Source organism: Daucus carota, chromosome 9 (genome assembly GCF_001625215.2).
Source record: "Daucus carota subsp. sativus chromosome 9, DH1 v3.0, whole genome shotgun sequence".
NCBI classification, from domain to species: Eukaryota; Viridiplantae; Streptophyta; class Magnoliopsida; order Apiales; family Apiaceae; genus Daucus; species Daucus carota.
The window spans coordinates 28,820,124-28,839,883 of NC_030389.2; the positions used below are offsets into that span (position 1 = coordinate 28,820,124).

General features: G+C 34.6%; 2 protein-coding genes across 2 annotated transcripts; both read right to left on the reverse strand.

Annotated features, from left to right (window-relative positions):
- Nucleotides 1-279: 279 nt before the first annotated feature.
- On the reverse strand, nucleotides 280-1,461 carry LOC108203745 (uncharacterized). The gene has a single exon (XM_017372875.2). The coding sequence runs from the start codon at nucleotides 1,459-1,461 to the stop codon at nucleotides 280-282; it is 1,182 nt and encodes a 393-aa protein (XP_017228364.2).
- Nucleotides 1,462-13,117: 11,656 nt separating this feature from the next.
- On the reverse strand, nucleotides 13,118-13,606 carry LOC135149579 (AT-hook motif nuclear-localized protein 23-like). Its single transcript, XM_064085320.1, has one exon. It carries the CDS (start codon nucleotides 13,604-13,606, stop codon nucleotides 13,118-13,120), a length of 489 nt encoding a protein of 162 aa, XP_063941390.1.
- Nucleotides 13,607-19,760: the final 6,154 nt, after the last annotated feature.

A 19,760-nucleotide genomic window follows, 5' to 3' on the forward strand; every position in this document is an offset into this window, starting at 1 on the left:
TTGTTGCGCCAACACTTCTTCTCCACTGAGTGGCTCAGGTGCATCACCAAGTTCTTGTTCTCCATCAAAAGCCATTCGCTGCCTCCTATAAGGATGATGACGGTCTAAATATCGACGATGACCTAGGTAACACATTTTCCTACTATGATTTAAATATTTAGCCACAGTTTGATCACCACAGATTGGACAAGCCATATAACCCTTATTTATGCAGCGTGACAGATTTGCGTATCCCGGGAAATCATTTACTGTCCACATTAGAACTGCCTTGAGAGTGAATTAGGATTTACTATGTGCATCATAAACATTTGGTTCACCCTCCTCCCATAATTTTTTTAAATCATCGATTAATGGCTGTAGATATATGTCAATATTATTTCCAGGCTCGTGCGGGCCAGAAATCAATGTTGTTAACATCATAAACTTCCTCTTCATGCATAACCATGGAGGAAGATTATATGTTACTAACATAACTGGCCAACAGCTGTACCGATTGTTTAATCCATTATTATATAGATTTATACCATCTGTCGCTAATCCTAAGCGTATATTTCTGTCCTCACTTCCAAACTCAGGCCACCTACTATCTACATTTCTCCAAGAAGGGGAATCAGATGGATGACGCATCTTTCCATCTTTAGATCGATTATTCGCATGCCAACTCATTAATTTAGCAGTATCAGCAGATTTAAAAAGCCGTTTGAATCTGGGGATTATCGGAAAATACCACATAACTCTTGCTGGAACGTTAATCCTAACTTTATCGTCTTTTGCAATTTTCCAGCGAGAAATTTGGCACTTTGGACACTCATCTAAAGACTCGAGAACTGGACCCCTGTATAATACACAGTCATTTGGACAAGCATGGAATTTAACATACTCAAGTCCTAAATCAGTCAAGGTTTTCTTCGCTTCATACATATTTGGCGGAAGCACATTACCTTTAGGAAGAAACGAGCCAACAGATTCAAGAAGATCATTGAAGGCCTTATCACTAACTCCAAACCTAGCCTTCCAATTATGTAATTTCAAGACTAACTCTAGTTTGGTGCACTCACTTCCCTCAAAAAGAGGTTGTTCCGCATCGGAAACAAACCTCATAAAGTCATCTGATTCATTATCGCATTCTCCATCATTATAGGCTGCTTCACATACTTTAACCGTTTCGCTAACGTGTGTTGGAATTTTAGCAGGGCAAGAACTACCCGCATGTGAGTTAATAAAGTTACCAACCTCTTCCCCATGCCAAATCCAATCCAAATACCCTAAACTAAACCCAGATTCATATAGATGACCCCTGATTGCATTGACAGAAGTTTTTTTGAAGTTAGCACAACGTGAACAGGGGCAACGTATCTTCTTTGGGTTTTTAGCATTTTCCTCCGCGAAAATCAAGAAATTTTCTACACCAATTTCATACTGTAAGGAATCTCTATCTGCCTTTATCCAAGACTTGTCCATTTGAAACCACCTGGTATGTCACTAAAATTCAGACCTAATTTTATGATTAAATATTATTATGTATATCTTATGACCTATATTTCATTTAGCCTACATCAACCAAACTTACAACAACAACCTACATTCATTTAATCAAATGCACATATAATTTAACCCCACACTATACAAACTGCAGTCGTGTAATACATGGTAACTATCCACAAACTTATCCTAAAAACATATAAACAAGTAACAAATAACAACCAGAACTAGGGTTTTTGACAAAATAAATAAATTCAAAAAATAAATACCAATTAGCTTAAATAAAGCTACAACGAGAACCCAGTATCAATTAACAAAACAAATAACAAAATTAGGGTTTCAATTTCATAAAACCCCCAATTTTAAGAACTCGGATTTTGATTCACAAAACTATGGGGCCTCAAGTTATAAGCAGAAGAGAAGAGACAAACCTTGAAACAGAGAGAGAGAGATGAGCAGAGAGAGCTAAGAGAGCGGCGGAGAGAGAGCTGCGAGCGGAGGTCGAGAGTGGCGAGAGAGAGCTGAGAGCGGAGGAGGTGGTGAGCGGAGCTGAGAGCGGAGCTGAGGTGGAGAGAGGAGGAGCGGCGCGGAGATCGTCGAGAGAGAGGTGTGAGTGAGAGAGAGTCGAGAGAGAGAGGTGTGAGTGAGAGAGAGTCGAGAGAGAGAGGTTTGAGTGTTTTTCTATTTTTAGTTTTTAGTTTTTAGGCTTTAGTTTGTCTGAATGTATGTGTTAGAGGGAAAGAAAAAACATTAAGGAGGGGATTTTCAGCTAAGGGGGGAAAAAAATTGGGAGGCAGCGCGCTTAATTTTAATATTTGAACTTAAGACATCGGTTTCGAAATCTGCGATGTTTTAAAACTATATGGACATCAAATAAAAAATGGACGATGTCTATGATACTTTAGACATCAGTGGCCGAAGTGACTGATGTCTCATGTGTGATGTTTATTAACAGTTTTCTTGTAGTGAATCATCGACTAACAAGAGAATATATTTGTTTCCAGATGGCGTTGATGGCGAGATGGGACAACAGAGATCCGCATTAACTAGATCAAGACACTTCTTTGCTGTGAAGCTTGACTTGGGGGGATTGTTGGGATATCATGGGCTCTGTGTCCAGCATCTACCTAGTTATATAAACATGAACACGATGCGCTTGTAATATGTTATGTATAAGGAAGTAAGGTTGCACCTTCTCTAAAAGCTCGAAACCCAAGGAAGGCATCCTTATAGGCAAATGCTCGGGGGGGATTGTTGGGGATATTATGGGCTCTGTGTCCAGCACGAGGCGCTTGTAATTAATGTCCTAAGTATAAGGAAATAATGTTGCATCTTCTTTAAAAGCTCCGGCTTTTAGCGCACTCGTAAGCACATGATCCTAACAAAATTGAGGAAAATTAGAATAAGAGATTTAGAATACGCCACGTCAGATATATAGATTACTTCTAAATGTATTATCTATGTGTATACTAAATGCAATAAATCATTGCAAGAATAAAGTGATGCACATACGGAAAAGTATGTATCAGCTTGAAAAACATAAGGAACAAATATTTGAAAATGATTTATTTGAACCCGATGGTTTATCAGTGTACATGGCTAGCGGATCTCTTGCACTGCAGAACAACGCTAGAGATAATAAAATTAAAACATCAGACTTCTGTAGAAACGGCAAGTACAAGCGTAACAATACTTGCTGCTTTCATGTGAAAGACCACCCTTCCTCCCATAAAATTACCTGCAGCATCTGCAAATTGAAAATGAAAACAACTAATAATGTGTCCAGAAGCAGCATTACAAACAACTATAAGTCCCAGAATTGGAAATCATCTGGAAGCTTGTAGAAACGCACGGGATTGCACCTAGTGGATACGCAACATCAACAACAGAAATGTGTCCCTGGCTACTCTTCTGCATAAATATATAACTAACGATAGCAGATTCTGAACACAAATCCTTAAATCCTTATTCTGGGCTTTTTGTAAGTGTGCTTACTGGCCTGCAGGGACTCATTTCTGATGTCGATGTTGCGTATTCACAGGGTGCAATCCGTCTACAGTGCAGTTCTACATGCTACCAGATAATTTCATTTTCGAGAACTTACCGTTGTTCAAATGCTGCTTCTGGACACATAATTGAACGAATAATGAGGAGCTCCTCCATGCCTCCCTGGAGTTGTAGATATTGGGTTTGTTAAACAATGTTGGTTTGAATTACTCATCACTGAGAAAATGTTATTGCTGTCAACTAAACAATGAAAGAGATAAGTATATATAGGGTGTTGCACTAGGAGGCGAGCAATTTATAGATGTTCATGATAAACCTCTCTGATAGCAATATGAGCTGTAATTTGTGATTTTTGTTGTTTATATGAGTTTAAAAAGATAATAAGGGATATGAGATTTCACAGTTATTGAATAAAACAGCTGTGTTCATGGAATTTATAGCTAGAGACAATCTTTTGCATATTTTTTTCACATATATAATCTTTCCACTCATTCAGTGATAGAAGAGATATATATGTACTGAATTCTTAATAAAGAATTTATGAATTTTTATAGAATATAACAGATTTTAATTCTATGCAAACTCTGGCCATGTATTTGGTTGAGATTTTAATTGATTGTTTTTAATATATGGATTTTAATTGATTGTATTTGATTTTGATTTTATGTGGGTTCTTGATAAATTGCCATAGAGTTGATATAATTTTTTTACGATTTAAGCACAATCCTTCAAAATCTCATTGATTTTGGTGTGATTTCAAAAAACATAAAATACACTAACCAATCCCACAAAATCCCTAATTTTATTTAATCCAAAAAAAATCCATCAGCCTTCAGATTTTAATAAAATTTTAAACAATCTCAATTGAATATCATAGGATTTTTAAGCATAATTTCAAATCCTAATTGAATACCACCAGTAGCATAATTTAAAATCTCAATTGAATATTCCAAGATTTTAATAGATTTTAAATAATCCCAATTGAATACACTCGGATTTCATGAATGAAAAAAATCTTTTAAAATCCCAATCGAATACACCCCCTTAAAGTATAATATTCGTCCTAAATTATTCAAGTATACTCTACAAAAATCTCGTAGATTATGTTCGGGAAAAAAAATAACAATGAAGAAAATCATATATTTGATATCCACCAAAAGAATTCAAGTATACAGTATACTCTATCAAAATCTCGTAGATTATACTCCACAAAGGAAAAATAATTATGGAGAGGTAACAATCCCAAATTCTCAAGTATGTAATTATTATTTAATAACTTTATTTTTTAATTGTCAAAAAATTACTATTTATGAATAGGCGTGATTAATATTTATATTAACATAATTAATCTTTGATTAAAGTTACACTGACGCAAGAAATATTTAATAACTTAATTATATATTTTAAGTACCGTGACGAGGAAATAACAAGTGCGCGCGATAATAATATTTTTTATTGATGAGGTTACGAGATACACAATTATATATATATAGGCAAGTGATCACATAGAAACCAAAGTTATTTTAGAAACTAGAAACCATTCCTTCTATCACCGTTTATAACTACAGAAATCACAAGTTTATATGTTGTTAATCACTATTTTATGCAGTAATATCATCAAATTTATTTTTAAAAATTATGATAATTTCCTTATGATTGTTATTAGTGGTTGATTATTGATGATCAATTATAGTTGTAGGAGCTCCATGATGGTAGCAAATGAGGTGTGTGGTGGTGGTAGATAGTCATTAGTAGTATCTTACTAGAAAATACTAGAGATACATGAATGTGAAAGTGCATTAATTCCAACACTCCCCCTTAATGCACTTGTTTGACAACTCCAATGCGATCTCGTAGATAGAAGAACTTCTCTTTGGGGAGGGCTTTTGTAAAAATATCAGCGAGTTGTTCTTGAGACTTGCAATACTGTAGTCTAATTTCACCTTCTTCAACTGCATCCCGGATGAAGTGATACTTGATAACTTTTCACTAACAACTAATGGTGTAGAAACAGGCTTGCAATTTGACATATTAAATTTTTCAAGAATACTTTTTGCATACCTCTTTTGTGAGACAAAAATCCCTTCTGCCTTCTGAGTTACATCGATACCCGAAAAGTAGTGAAGCAGCCCTAAATCACTCATCTCATATGCCTTCATCATGTGTTCTTTAAAGCTTTGCATCATTTTGTCATCGTTTCCTGTAAAGATGAGATCGTCAACATAGAGACACACAATCAGAATATTGCTTCCATTTTTCTTTACAATATAAGGTTGCCTCACTCTTACTTCTTTGAAATCCATTTTTCAAGAGGTAAGTATCAATTTCTTTGTACCAAGTTCGAGGCGATTGTTTTAGACCATAAAGGGCCTTTTTGAGTTTTAATACTTTATTTTCTCCCCCTTCTACCACGAAACCTTGCGGTTGCTCAACATAAATTTCCTCATCCAGCTTTCCGTTTAAGGAAGCTGAATTAACATCAAGCTGAGAAATTTTCCATCTCTTTTGTGCTGCAAGAGCAATCAAGGTTCTTATAGTTTCTAGCCTTGCCACAGGTGAGAATGTCTCTGAAAAATCAATACCAGCCTTTTGTGTGAACCCTTTAGTGACTAGTCTCGCCTTATGTTTCTGTATTTCTCCATTTTGATTTAACTTAGTCTTGTAAATCCACTTTAGACCGATATTTTCTCTTCCTTCACGCTTGTCTACCAGCTCCCATGTTTTATTTTTCTCAATCATATGCATTTCTTCTTCCATTACTTGTTGCCATACATCATGCTTCACTGCTTCTTCAAAGGTTTCTGGTTCACCAACAACAAAATTACAGGTCTGATAGATGTCGCTTAATCGCCTCCATTTTCTTGGTGGAGATTCATTATCATCCTCCAATTAATATTCTGAGGTATGAGCTTGTACTTCTCTTTCGCCACTTTCTTCACATTCTTCACTTATTATTGAGGAATTAGGATGACTGATATGGTCCTCTTGTTTTTCTCTCTAATCCCAGGCTGCTTTTTCATCAAATAAAACATCTCTACTGACAATCAGTTTGTTAGTTTTGACATTATAAAGTCTGTATGCTAATTTAGTCTCAAGACTATATCCGATAAAAATGCATTTTGTACTTTTATCATCTAATTTAGTACGCTTCTCTGTTGGAATATGGGCATAACAAACACAACCAAAAATTTTAAAATGACTTACAGAAGGTTTTTCACCACTCCATGCTTCCAAAGGTGTCATGTTCTGTACAGCTTTCGTGGGACACCTATTAAGGATATATACAGCCGTGTTTGTAGCTTCTGCCCAAAACTTTTTTGGGAGCCCTTTTTCATTCATCATGGATCTGCTCATTTCAATAATGGTTCTATTTTTCCGCTCAGCAACTCCGTTTTGCTGCGGACTATATCCAGCTGTTAGTTGCTTCCAAATTCCTTCGTCTTTGCAATATTCTTCAAATTCTTTAGATGTATGTTCTCCTCCTCTATCGCTTCGAATGCACTTTATACTAGAACCTGATTGCTTTTCTACAAGAGCTTTAAATCTCTTGAACACAGTGAAAACTTCTGACTTCTCCTTCAAAAAGTAAATCCAAGTCATTCTTGTAAAATCGTCAATAAAAATGATAAAGTACCTTTGTTGTCCCAAAGATGGAGTCTTCATTGGGCCACAAATATCGGTATGTATAAGCTCTAGACGTTTCCTAGCTCTCCATGACTTCCCTTTAGGAAATGGAATTCTGTGATGTTTTCCCATGATACAACCTTCACAAGGATCCATCTTACTTTGTAATTCCGGTAGTCCGTCCACCATGTTTCTTTGCTTGAGAAGCTTTAATCCCTGAAAGTTCAGGTGACAAAATATCTTGTGCCAAAGCCATGACTCTTCAACAACATCAGCCTTTAAAGCTTTGTAGTCGAATGTTATAGGAAAGTTTCTGTTGCTCTCCATTTTTACTTGAGCAATGTCCTGATTGTCGTTCTTCTTGTCAAAAATCTTGCAAAAGTTATCTTCAAAAACAAGAGAATAACCATGCTCCATAAGCTGTCCAACACTTAACAAATTTTCCTTCAAATCTAGAACAAGAAGAACATCACGAATATATTTTACACCTGATTTTGTTTTAACAGCAATTGTCCCTTTGCCTTCAGCTTCAGCTACTGTCCCATTTCCCATTCTCACCTTTGGATTTAATGTAGTATCCAGGTGCACAAAAATATTTTCATTTTCACACATATGATTGCTGCAGCCACTATCGAGGAACCAAACATTATTATCTTCATGGTGACTAGAATGACACGCATAAAATAAACAATCTTCCTCTTTGTTATCCACCTTTTCTTCATTAAAATTTGCTCTTTCCTGAAATTTAAATCTGCAATCTTTCTCGAGGTGACCAAATCTATTACAATAATGACATTGTGGTTTCCTCTTAAACCAGCATTTAGATGTCATATGACTAGTCTTTTTGCAAATTTTGCAGAATAGTTTAGAGTTAAAGCTTGTACCTCTGTCATTGTTTTCTACCTTCTTGTTGCTGTTAAAATATTCATTCTTTTTCCTCCAATCAGCCTTTTTCTGCTCCTGATTGTAACCATCCTTCCTTGTAAATGGTTGCGCCTTCACCTTTGTCTTTGACTGAAATGCATTCTCTGTTTGCTCCGTTTGTTTAAATCTTCTCTTTTCATGTGCTTGGAGAGAACCCATCAATTCTTTTAATGACAACTTGGTGAGATCTTTAGTTTCTTCAATAACAGCAACAATATATTCATACTTGTCCGTCAAACTGATCAAGATTTTCTCCACAACATGTTGGTCAGATATATCATCATCATAAGTTCTCATTTGGTTCACAATTTCCATTACTCGAGCATGATAACTTTGAATATTTTCAGAATCCTTCAATTTTAGATTCTCAAAATCTTTTTTAAGAGCTTGAAGATTGATACTTCTCACCTTCTCATCTCCATGAAATTCAGTCTCGAGGATTTCCCATGCTTCTTTTGTCGTATTTGCCCTTGAAATCCTTGAAAAAATTAGTTTTGTGACACCTATCTGAAGCTTGCTTAGTGCTGTGGCATCTTGGCTTCGAAATGCTTCAATTTTCTTTAATTCTGCTTCTGTCAAGCTAGCCTCGTCAGCAGGTTCTGCAAAGCCTTTCTCCACGATATTCCACAAGCCTTCAGCCCGTAGAACAGTCTTCATTTTTATCTTCCAGTAGTCATAATCTTCACCATCAAAGAAGGGAATTAAAGATGACTGGGACTCACCACTAGGAACTGAAGTAGACGCCATACTTAACTTCTTATTTTAATCCCAGTTTGGAATCGAAACACTGCTCTGATGCCAATTTGTAGGAATTTTTATTGAGTTGCTACTGCAGAGCTCTTAATATCTATATGAAACTTGTGATTTTGTATATATTCATGCTGAAGAAGTACAATGTAATATATATGACCTTACAGATGTTTCTAGAATAATTGTAGATATCAAATTCAATGAATCCCAGATGATCTGAATACTATGTTCATGAAAATATAATTAAAACAAATCTTACTAGAAAATACTAGAGATACATGAATGTGAAAGTGCATTAATTCCAACATGAGATAGAGATGCAATACAGCCTCCTAATGAGAGTTTATAAAGGGAAAGACCCAGCCATTGTTAAGTCATGACGGTAATACTACAAATCACCCAGGAGTACTAAAGCACACCAATAGGTGATATCTATTCCTAGGAGTCGGAGTCTACTAAATGCAAACATATTTTAATTGAAAATGTTGACAATAGATTTATTTTTTAAGTGTGTCCTTTTTGCATGAATAACTTACTTATTATAGGTTATTTACTTATATTCTATACAAAGAAAAAATACACAGCTTCACGTTGTAGAAACGACCATATTATATATATTTAAGATATATTTTAGTTAATATTATAAAATACACATGCACATATAAAACCTCTCATCACTATTAACGAATTTTAATGCATGTAATGTTAAGAATGTTCAATTCCTTTAAAGGGTTCGGGTTCCCAATGTTATGTCATTTACCAATCAATGCTTTTTGTTTCTTTCCGTGGTTGCATTGTGTTTATTTGGTTCTCTAGAATGAATTACATCCTTCTTGATTTTTCTTTCTTTTCAAAGCTGCTCCATGATTTATCTGCGAGCTCTCTGCACATTTTCTCTTCTAGAAAATTATTTGAAACATTTCATGTAACTTTAAAAATTATTGAAAATATACATGAAAACATCAATCCATATTATATGGACAAACTTTGGAATCTAATAAGAACAATACATCTCAAATCTTCAGGATTAAGAATAGAACACTACACAACAGACGGTACATAAGAGCACACAGTCTTTGTAAATATGAGAATAATTTAAAATTTAATGAAGAAATAAAGAGTGATACTAGATTTGTTGGTGAAGGTGAGTGCCGAGTAGATAATAACCGCAATAGCAGATTTTTAACCGAATGCCTGAACTAAAGTAAATTTAATTAAACATGTGTTGGAAATTTGACGTGCAACATTGTCACCAAATGATTCTTATATGTACATATACAATATTCTACTATATATACAATTCATGCATATTAATATGGCAACTATTACCGATCATAAAAATGCGACCATTTTTGACATTTGTCCCATAGTTATATTTGGTATTGCTCAATTTACCCCGCTGAAGGAAAAAAAATGTAAAATATTAAAAAATAAAAGACATACATATGAATATCGTTTCAACATTTGTTGTCAAAATTAAATAGAAAAAAAGGTTTGCTTAACTATTGCATACATTTTCATGCTTCTCTAGAATGTATATACATGCTAAAGAGTATCAAAGAACTTACTGGCCTAGGGATAATAAAAATCCTAAATATTCTGTAATGCAAAAAATGCAGCAGCAATGATTTCAGCAATGTCGGCTTTTGGAGTCACCACAACAGTCATCATTCCAGAAAAAAAGTAAAAGAGGGTGCAGTATAGCAGGGTGAAGAATGTGTGAAGAATACATACCAAATCAATACTATACACACCAACGTGTGCAAGAACATATGGTATTTCTACCAATACTTTTTTAGAGAAAAGAAAAGGACTTGGTTAACATTTCTACAAATGACACATAGTACTTCACAGGAATACATTATATCTATTCCTTGGAATCAGAGTCTACACTCAATGTAAACATATTTTAATGCGAAATTTTGACAATAAATTTATTCTTTAAGTGTGTCCTCTTTGCATGAATTATTGACTTGTTATAGGTTATTTACTTAAATTCTATACGGAGGAAAAATACAGCCTTCATGCTATTGAAAAGATCATATTTATATATTTTTAAGATATATTTTAGTTAACATTATCAAATACACATGCACATATATATCCTCCTATCAATATTAATGGATTTTAATGCATGTAATCTTCAAAATGTTCTATTCCTTTAAAGGGTTCGGATATCTGTCCATATATATTCACATCACAAAACTTCCCAATGTTATAATATGATTTTACCGATCAATGCTTTTGGTTTCTTTCCTTGGTTGGAGTGTGCTTATATATCTCTGAGCTCTTTGCACATTTTCTCTTCTAGAGAATTATTAGAAATAGTTCATGTAACTTTAAAAATAATAGAAAGTATACATGAAAAGATCAATCCATATTATATGGACAAACTTTGGAATCTAAATAGAACAATACGCATGAAATCTTTAGAATTAAGAAAAGAACAATACAGCTCAAACGATACATACGAGCACACAATCTTTGTAAATATGAGCACAGTTTAAAATTGATGAAGAAATAAAGAGTGATACTAGAGGTGAGTGCTAAGTAGATAATGACCACAATATTAATAACGATAGCAGATTTTTAACACAAATGCCTCAAGCAAACAAATTTAATTAAACATGTGTTGGAAATTTGACCTGCATAATGGTCACCAAATGATTCTTATATATGCATATACAATCTACTATATAATGCAATTATGCACATTAATATGGCAATTATTACCAATCATAAAAGAGCGACGACTTTTGACATTTCTCTTATAATAATATTTGGTATTTCTCACAATGTATTTCTCCCATAGTGATTTTTGGTATTTCTTCTCAATATTACATGGACAAACATTGGAATCTAAATAGAACAATACACCCAAATTCTTCTGTTTTCTTCAAGTTCTGTACCCAAATACTGTACAATCAGTCAGCCTTCTTTCAAGATTCATGCATAATCCAAGTCGTATACACTATGCAGTTGGAAAACGGTTTCTACGCTATCTTAAGGGTACAAAAAGTCATGGTCTCAAGTATGTTTATAATGAAGATAATAGGCTGATTGGGTATACATATAGTGATTGGGGAGGATCATTGGATGATGGCAAGAGTACATCTGGATATGTTTTCTTTCTAGGAACAAATGCTATTTCTTGGTCATCAAAAAAACAGAAAACAACACCTCTAGCTTCCACAGAAGCTGAATATGTTTCTTCAACAGACACATCATGTATGTGAAGCTGTTTCGTTAAGACAGATTTTGTTTGACTTGGAGCAAGCCCAGAATGAACCAACTATTATTTACCGCGACAACAATTCAGCCATAGCAATAACTGAAAACCCTATTTTTCATAGTCAGACCAAGCATATTAAACTTCGTTATCATTTCATTCGGAATTTGGTACTGCAAAAGGAAGAAATTCGGTTGGACTACATTGGTACAAATGAGCAAGTTGCAGACATACTCACAAAGTCAGTCTCAAGTAATAACTTCGCATACTTTAGAGACCAGTGAGAATTACAAATTACGAGGGGATGTTAAAAATATAATTTGTAATTCCTATAAACCAAGTATCTAGAATATCCTAGTCCTAGTCCTAGAGTCATGATCAATGTTCAGTGTATGAAACCAAGAGTCTCCAAATTATTTATGTATCTAGTTAATGATGAATTCTAGGAAGAGTCTAGATATTTTGTCTATCTATATAAAGACTGTTATACCAGCACATGTAAATCATTAAGAAAAATAAAATCTTCTGTTTTCTTCAAGTTCTGTACCCAACACTTTTTATATGAAAGACTTGGCGTTTAAAATACACCACTGGCTGCACTGACGTAACCATTTTCATGGTAAGATGCAAAAACTAATTATAAGATACTTTCAGAACAGCTGATTTCTCATGTCTTCATCATTGCTCTATTCCCTAATTTCCCCTCCTCTCCTCTAATTTCATTGCAGGGACAAAGAATATAGGTGTGTGTATATACAAGAATCAACAAACTGAGTTAAAGTTTGTTTAGTATTGTAATTTGCACAAAATTTTATGATGCGTACGCAGTCATTTTGAGGGAAGCCACCCCGGATATATCTTAATCCATATTCTCTTATTGTATTCATTGATATTTATGTAACTTATAATTGATTTCCATATGTATTTTCTGTGTGTATACCAAATGAAATATACTAATAATTAAGGAATGTTGTATATCATAAAAAACATAAGGAATAAATATTTGAAAATGATTTATTTGAATTGGATAGTTTATTAGAGTACATGGCTAGTGGATCTCTTGCACTGCAGAACAACACTAGAGAGATAAGAATTAAAACATCAGACTTGTGTAGAAACGGCAAGAACAAGAGTAACAACACTTGATGCTTTCATCTGAGAGAGAATCTGTCCTCCCATAACATTACCTGCGGCATCTGCAAATTGAACATGGAAACAACTAATAATATTTCCAGAAGCAGCATTTAAACAACGGTAAGCCCCAGAAAACGAAATTATCTGGAAGCTTGTAGAAACGCATGGGGGAGGGATTGCATTGAGTGGATACGCAATATCAACCTCAGAAATGAGTCCCTGGCCAGTAAGCACAGTTACAGCAAGCCCGAAATGCAGTGCAAATTGCACCACACAACTTATGACATCAAATCCACTAGGGATTTCAAGAATGACTGTTTTGTTGATGCCATTCACTGGCTCACCGTTGGTCATTAAAGACCCATCAGAATTGAATGAATATTGAGGAGCTCCTCCATGCCTCCCTGGAGCTGTAGATATTGGGCTTGTTAAACCATTTTGGTTTGAATTACTCATCACTGCGAAAATGTTATTGCTGTGAACTAAACAATGAAAGAGATAAGTATATAGCCTCTCAGCTGATAGCATATATGAGCTGTAATTTGTGATTTTTATTGTTTATATGAGTTTAAAAAGATAATAAGGTATATGAGATTTCACAGTTATTGAATAAAACAGTTGTGTTCATGGAATTTATAGCTAGGGAGAATCTTTTGCATATTTTTTTCATGCATATAATCTTTCTACTCATTGATAGAAGAGAGATATATATATGTTGAATTCATAAACAATTTATGAATTTTCGTAGAATATAACAGATTAATCTGGCGGTGTATTCAATTCTGTTGACATTTTAATGTATTGTTTTTAATATATGTATTTTAATGGATTGCATGTGATTTAAATTTAATGGGCATTTTTGATAAAATGACATAAAATAGAGTTATATAGATTCTTTAGGATTCAAGCAGAATACCTCCAAATCACATTAATTTTTTGGTGGGATTTCAAAAAACGGAATCCCTACAAAATCCATAATTTTATGAAATCCAAAAAATCATTACCATTCAGATTTTAATAGATTTTAAACAATTTCAATTGAATACCATAGGATTTCTAAGCATAATTTTCAATCCTAATTGAATACCACCAGATTTTGTAAAATAATTTAAAATCTCAATTGACTATCCTAAGATCTTAAAACATTTTGAATAATCCCAATTGAATATTCTCGGATTTCATTAATGAAAAAAAATCCTTTAAAATCTCAATCGAATATACCCCCTTAAAGTATAATACCCGTCCTAAAATTAGGGGTGAGTAAAACTGAACTGGAACCGAAAAACCAAACCGAATCGTGTAAATTCGGTTCGGTCCTAATTTTCTGAAAATTCGGTTCATTCGGCCCGGACCGAATAGACCGAAATAAAGTTCGGTCCGGTCCGTAAAAAAATATTCGGTCCGGCCCGAATAGACCGAATAGACCAATATATATATATATATATATATATATATATATATATATATATATGATTTTAATTAATATTTATGTTAGATATATCTTTTATGTTATAATTATAGTATCTAATTTGTAAATTTAATTATATATATCTTTAATGAATTGGGGGTGATTAATTAATATGAAAATTTAAAAATAAAAGATGAATTATAGTTTTATTTATAATATAATTTTTTATTTTAAAAATAATTTCGGTTCTTTTGGTCCGGACCGAACCGAATTATTTCTGTTCGGTCCAGTTCAGTCCATAATAAAACTTTGGTCTGGTTCGGTCCAAAAAAAATTCAAACTTCGATTCTGAGTCTATTCGGTTTGATCCGGTTTTGGATCGGACCGACCGAATGCTCACCCCTATTCAAGTATACTCTATCAAAATTTCTTAGATTATGTTCGGGATAAGAAAAATAACAATGAAAAAAAAATCATATATTAGATATCCACCCAAAGAATTCAAGTACACTCTATCAAAATCTTGCTCGATAAAGTAATAATAACTATGGCGATGTAACAACCCCAAATTCTCAAGTACGTAATTATTATGTTAGATATAATTGATGATTACTAATGTTCTTAAAGTTTGTTTTAGAACAGGAGTGATCAGAGTTTAAGCTGGAAGCTGATCAGAGTTTGATGAAGCTGATCAGAGTTTAGTAAAGTCTGACCAGAGTTTGATAAAGTCTGATCAGAGTTTACATAGTCAAGACTCGTCAGAGTTTACACGTGGAAAGAGCTCAGAAGCGGATATACTTCAAGGAAGGATAGAAGCGGAGGAGTGATTTGCTGACTATGGAAACTAAACAGAAAACTGGAGCAATCTTTGATTGATAGAATACATAGCTGATTTATAGGATATCAAATCAGAGATTGATTTTGTAACTGTGTCTATATAAACACAGATTAGGGTTACTCTATAAGAGTAGAGTTATCGAGTATATTGTTAAGAACCCTAGCAGCTCTTAGTGATACAATATAAATTACTGAGAGAGTTTTTGTAACCATTCAAGCTTTGTGAATAAGAGTTTATTGTTTTCAATCTCTTATATTGTCATACTGTGTTACAGATTGTGATCACTATATCATCTTATATAGTGAGTTTATAGGACCTAACAAGTGGTATCAGAGCCAGCTCTGTTAAGATTACTACAGTGAGATCTTAATCACAATCATGTCTGAAAAATCACAAGCTTCATCCTTTAGAGTTCCAATCCTTAAGGCATCTGAATATCCAGTCTGGAAAGAGAGAATGATCATATTCTTAGACTCTGTTGATCCAGAATACCTTGACAGGATCTATGATGGACCACATATGCCCACCAAGCTCTCTGTTGGGCTTGCAGATGAACCTCAGAAGATGGTTCCAAAAGAAAAGAAAGATTATACCCCTGAGGACATCCTGTCAATTGGTAAAGACTCTAAGGTGAAACACCTTCTGCACAGTGCCCTTGATAATGCAATGTCTAATAGGGTAATTGGGTGCAAAACTGCTAAACAAATCTGGGATGCTCTGGAAACCAGATGTCAGGGAACTCAGGCCATAAAGAAAAACAGAAAAACAATCCTTACACAGGAGTATGAGCACTTTGACTCCAAATCTGGTGAGTCCTTGACAGATCTGTATGACAGATTTGTCAAACTGTTGAATGACTTATCTCTAGTGAACAAGGAATATGATCTTGAAGACTCAAACCTCAAATTCCTTCTGGCTCTTCCTGAAAAATGGGATTTGAAAGTCACTACAATAAGAGACAATCTTGATCTTGGAGAAATGTCTCTTGATGATGTTTATGGAAGACTGAAGACTCATGAACTTGAGATGGAGCAAAGGAGCAAACGTCATGGAGGAAAATCAAAGTCTGTTGCTCTAAAAGTTCAAGAGGAGGCTGCTAAAAGCAAGGGAAAAGCTCATGTCACAAAGTCTGATAGTGAGTCATCAAACTCTGATGACTCAAACTCTGATAATCCCTCAGACTCTGAAGAAAGTGATGATGAGATGATGCAGTTAGCAGCATTGATGGTGAAAAGCTTCAAGAAGTTGGCCTACAAAAAGTTCAACAAAGGCAAAAGTTTTTCAAGGAAAGACAGAAACTCTGACAGAGTTTATGATAAGAAGAACTTCAAGAAGAATGAGGGCAAGGAAGGGAAAGCTGGAAAGGCTGACAAGTATACCTGTTTCAACTGTGGTGAAAAGGGTCACTTTGCATCTGAATGCAAGAAAGCCAAGAAGGAAAAAGAAAAAGCCTTTATCACCAAGAAAGGAAACTGGACAGATACATCTGATTCAGAGGAAGAAGTCAATTATGCTCTGATGGCAAACACTGACAACAACTCTGAATCTACTGCAAAGGTACCTCATTCTACTCTTGCCTTTGATGCTGAAGATATAACTGAGTTAAGATTGTTTCTTAAAACTTTGGATATCAGCTTTAGAGATCAGACTTTAGAAAATGAAAGATTAAAATCTGAAACTCTAAGTGTAAAGAAAAGGAATGATTATCTAGAAAAAGAATTAGTTCAGATGTTGGAAGTTCAGAAAGAAAGAGATGATGCTGTCATTGTCAAAGATGAATTATTAAAGAGGTATGCATCTCTTCAATCAGAACTTGCTAAGGAAAAGGAGATTATTAAGACATGGACTAATTCAGGCAAAACTACTCAGGATATCTTAGGTAGTGGAAACTGGAAGAAGGGACTAGGTTACACTGATAACTCAGAAGCTGAGTCATCAAAAACAGAGTTTGTTAAAACTCAAAAACCTAAGGTTAAACCTGTTAAATTTGTTGCTGAATCCTCTAAGTCTAAACAGAGTAGACCAAAATCAGAGATTAACAACAATTTAAAATCTGATAAGCCCAAACAGGTTAACATAGGACTGATGACTCAGAAACAGCTTAAACATAAGCTTAAAGAGATAAGGTCTGATGACAAAAATAAGGAGCCTAGGAAAAATAGAAATGGCAAGATTGGAATAGACAAGAGTAATAACTACATGCCTATTCCAAATGCACCTAGGAAGACATGCCATAACTGTGGAAATACTAATCATCTTGCTAATTTTTGCAGGAAGAACAAAGACATTAACTCCTTACCTACAAAGTCTGGAGTTAGAAAAAGTAGTATTAGATATAAACCACAAGATCCATGTTTTCATTGTGGTAGTTTATGGCATTCTAATTATACTTGCAAAGAATATCATAGTTTGTATTATGATTATTATCAATTGAAACCTTCTTTAAAGGTTAATAAAAACTCTGCAAGTACAAACTCTGTCTCTAGTACAAACTCTGATCCAAAGTCTGTTAGCTCAAACTCTGATAATGATAATTCCGCTGCAAAAGCTAACAAACTTAATAAGACCAAGGGATCCAAGCAAGTCTGGGTCCTTAAAACTAACAATTAGTGGTCTTTGTGATTGCAAGGCAACAGGAAGAATATTCTAGTCTTGGACAGTGGATGTTCAGGACACATGACTGGAAATAAGGCCCTGCTGTCAGAGTTTGTGGAGAAAGCTGGCCCAAGTGTTTCTTATGGAGATGGCAACATAGGAAGGACTCTGGGATATGGCAACATCAATCTTGGAAATGTCATCATATCTAATGTAGCTCTTGTTCAAGGGCTAAAACACAATTTACTCTCTGTCAGTCAAATCTGTGACAGAGGATATCATGTTGATTTCTATGAAGAACACAGTGAGATAGTAAGCAAGTCAACAGGCAAGGTAGCAGTGATTGCTCAAAGACATGGGAATATTTATGAAATTCACTTGCCTACAAACTCTGAAGGAAAAGCAATTTGCCTATCTACAAGAATCTCTGCAGAAGAAAGTTGGAAATGGCATAAGAAGCTCTCACATCTTAATTTCAACTCTATAAATGAGCTTATAAAGAAAAAGCTTGTGAGAGGACTCCCTGAATCACTACTCACATCTGATGGATTATGTGATTCATGTCAAAAGGCCAAGCAGAGAAAGACATCCTTCAAGAGTAAGACTGAATTCTCAATAAAGAAGCCATATTATCTTCTACATGTTGATCTATTTGGACCAGTCAATGTACCATCCATTGCAAGGAAGAAATATGCTCTTGTCATTGTTGATGAGTATACCAGATATACTTGGGTATATTTTCTTCACTCTAAAGATGAAACAGCCTTGCATCTGATGGATCATGTGAAGCAACTGGATCATGGATCTGAAGACAAAGTGAAGATCATTAGAAGTGATAATGGAACTGAGTTCAGAAATTCAACAATGGAAGAGTTCTGCAAAGAAAGAGGTGTAATGCAACAATTTTCTGCACCTGGTACACCACAGCAAAATGGTGTAGTTGAGAGGAAAAACAGGACTCTTATAGAAGCTGCCAGAACTATGCTTGATGAGGCTAAATTACCTACTTATTTCTGGGCAGAAGCTGTTCAAACAGCTTGTTTCACTCAAAATGCAACCTTGATTAATAAGCATGGCAAGACCCCATATGAGATGGTGAAGAAAAAGAAGCCAAATCTGAAGTACTTTCATATATTTGGGTGCAAATGCTTTGTATTGAAGACTCATCCAGAACAGCTTACCAAGTTTGATTTAAAAGTTGATGAAGGCATTTTTGTAGGTTATCCTCTGACAACAAAGGCCTTCAGAGTCTATAATCTGAGAACCAAGGTGATCATGGAATCCATACATGTGTCATTTGATGACAAAAGAATTATGGGTTTAGCAGATATGGATGATCATGAAGAACTGCATTTTGAAAATGAAGAAATATTCTCTGATTCGACAAACTCTGATGAACAGTCAAACTCTGACTGTGAACAAAATACAGCAAACTCTGGTGAAAATTTACAAGTTCATGATGATGAAGCACTTGTTGAGGGGGAGCATCAGAATGTTTCAGACTCTACCCAAGACTCATCAGAGAATGCTGACTCAAACTCATCAGAGAATACTGATTCAAACTCTGATAGCACAAATTTAGGGGGAGCTACAGAGAATAATCAACAGAATCAGGAGAGCATGGATCAAGGGGGAGGATCCAATGATGAAAATGGTCAACTTCCACATGCAAGGAAGTGGACAAAATCTCATACACCTGATTTGATTATTGGAAATCCAGAAGCAGGTGTGCAAACAAGGACAGCTACAGCAAATGAGTGTTTACATCA

Coding starts and splice junctions, on each gene's coding strand:
- LOC135149579 (XM_064085320.1), bottom strand. CDS start 13,606: ATGAGTAATTCAAACCAAAATGGTTTAACAAGCCCAATATCTACAGCT.
- LOC108203745 (XM_017372875.2), bottom strand. CDS start 1,461: ATGGACAAGTCTTGGATAAAGGCAGATAGAGATTCCTTACAGTATGAA.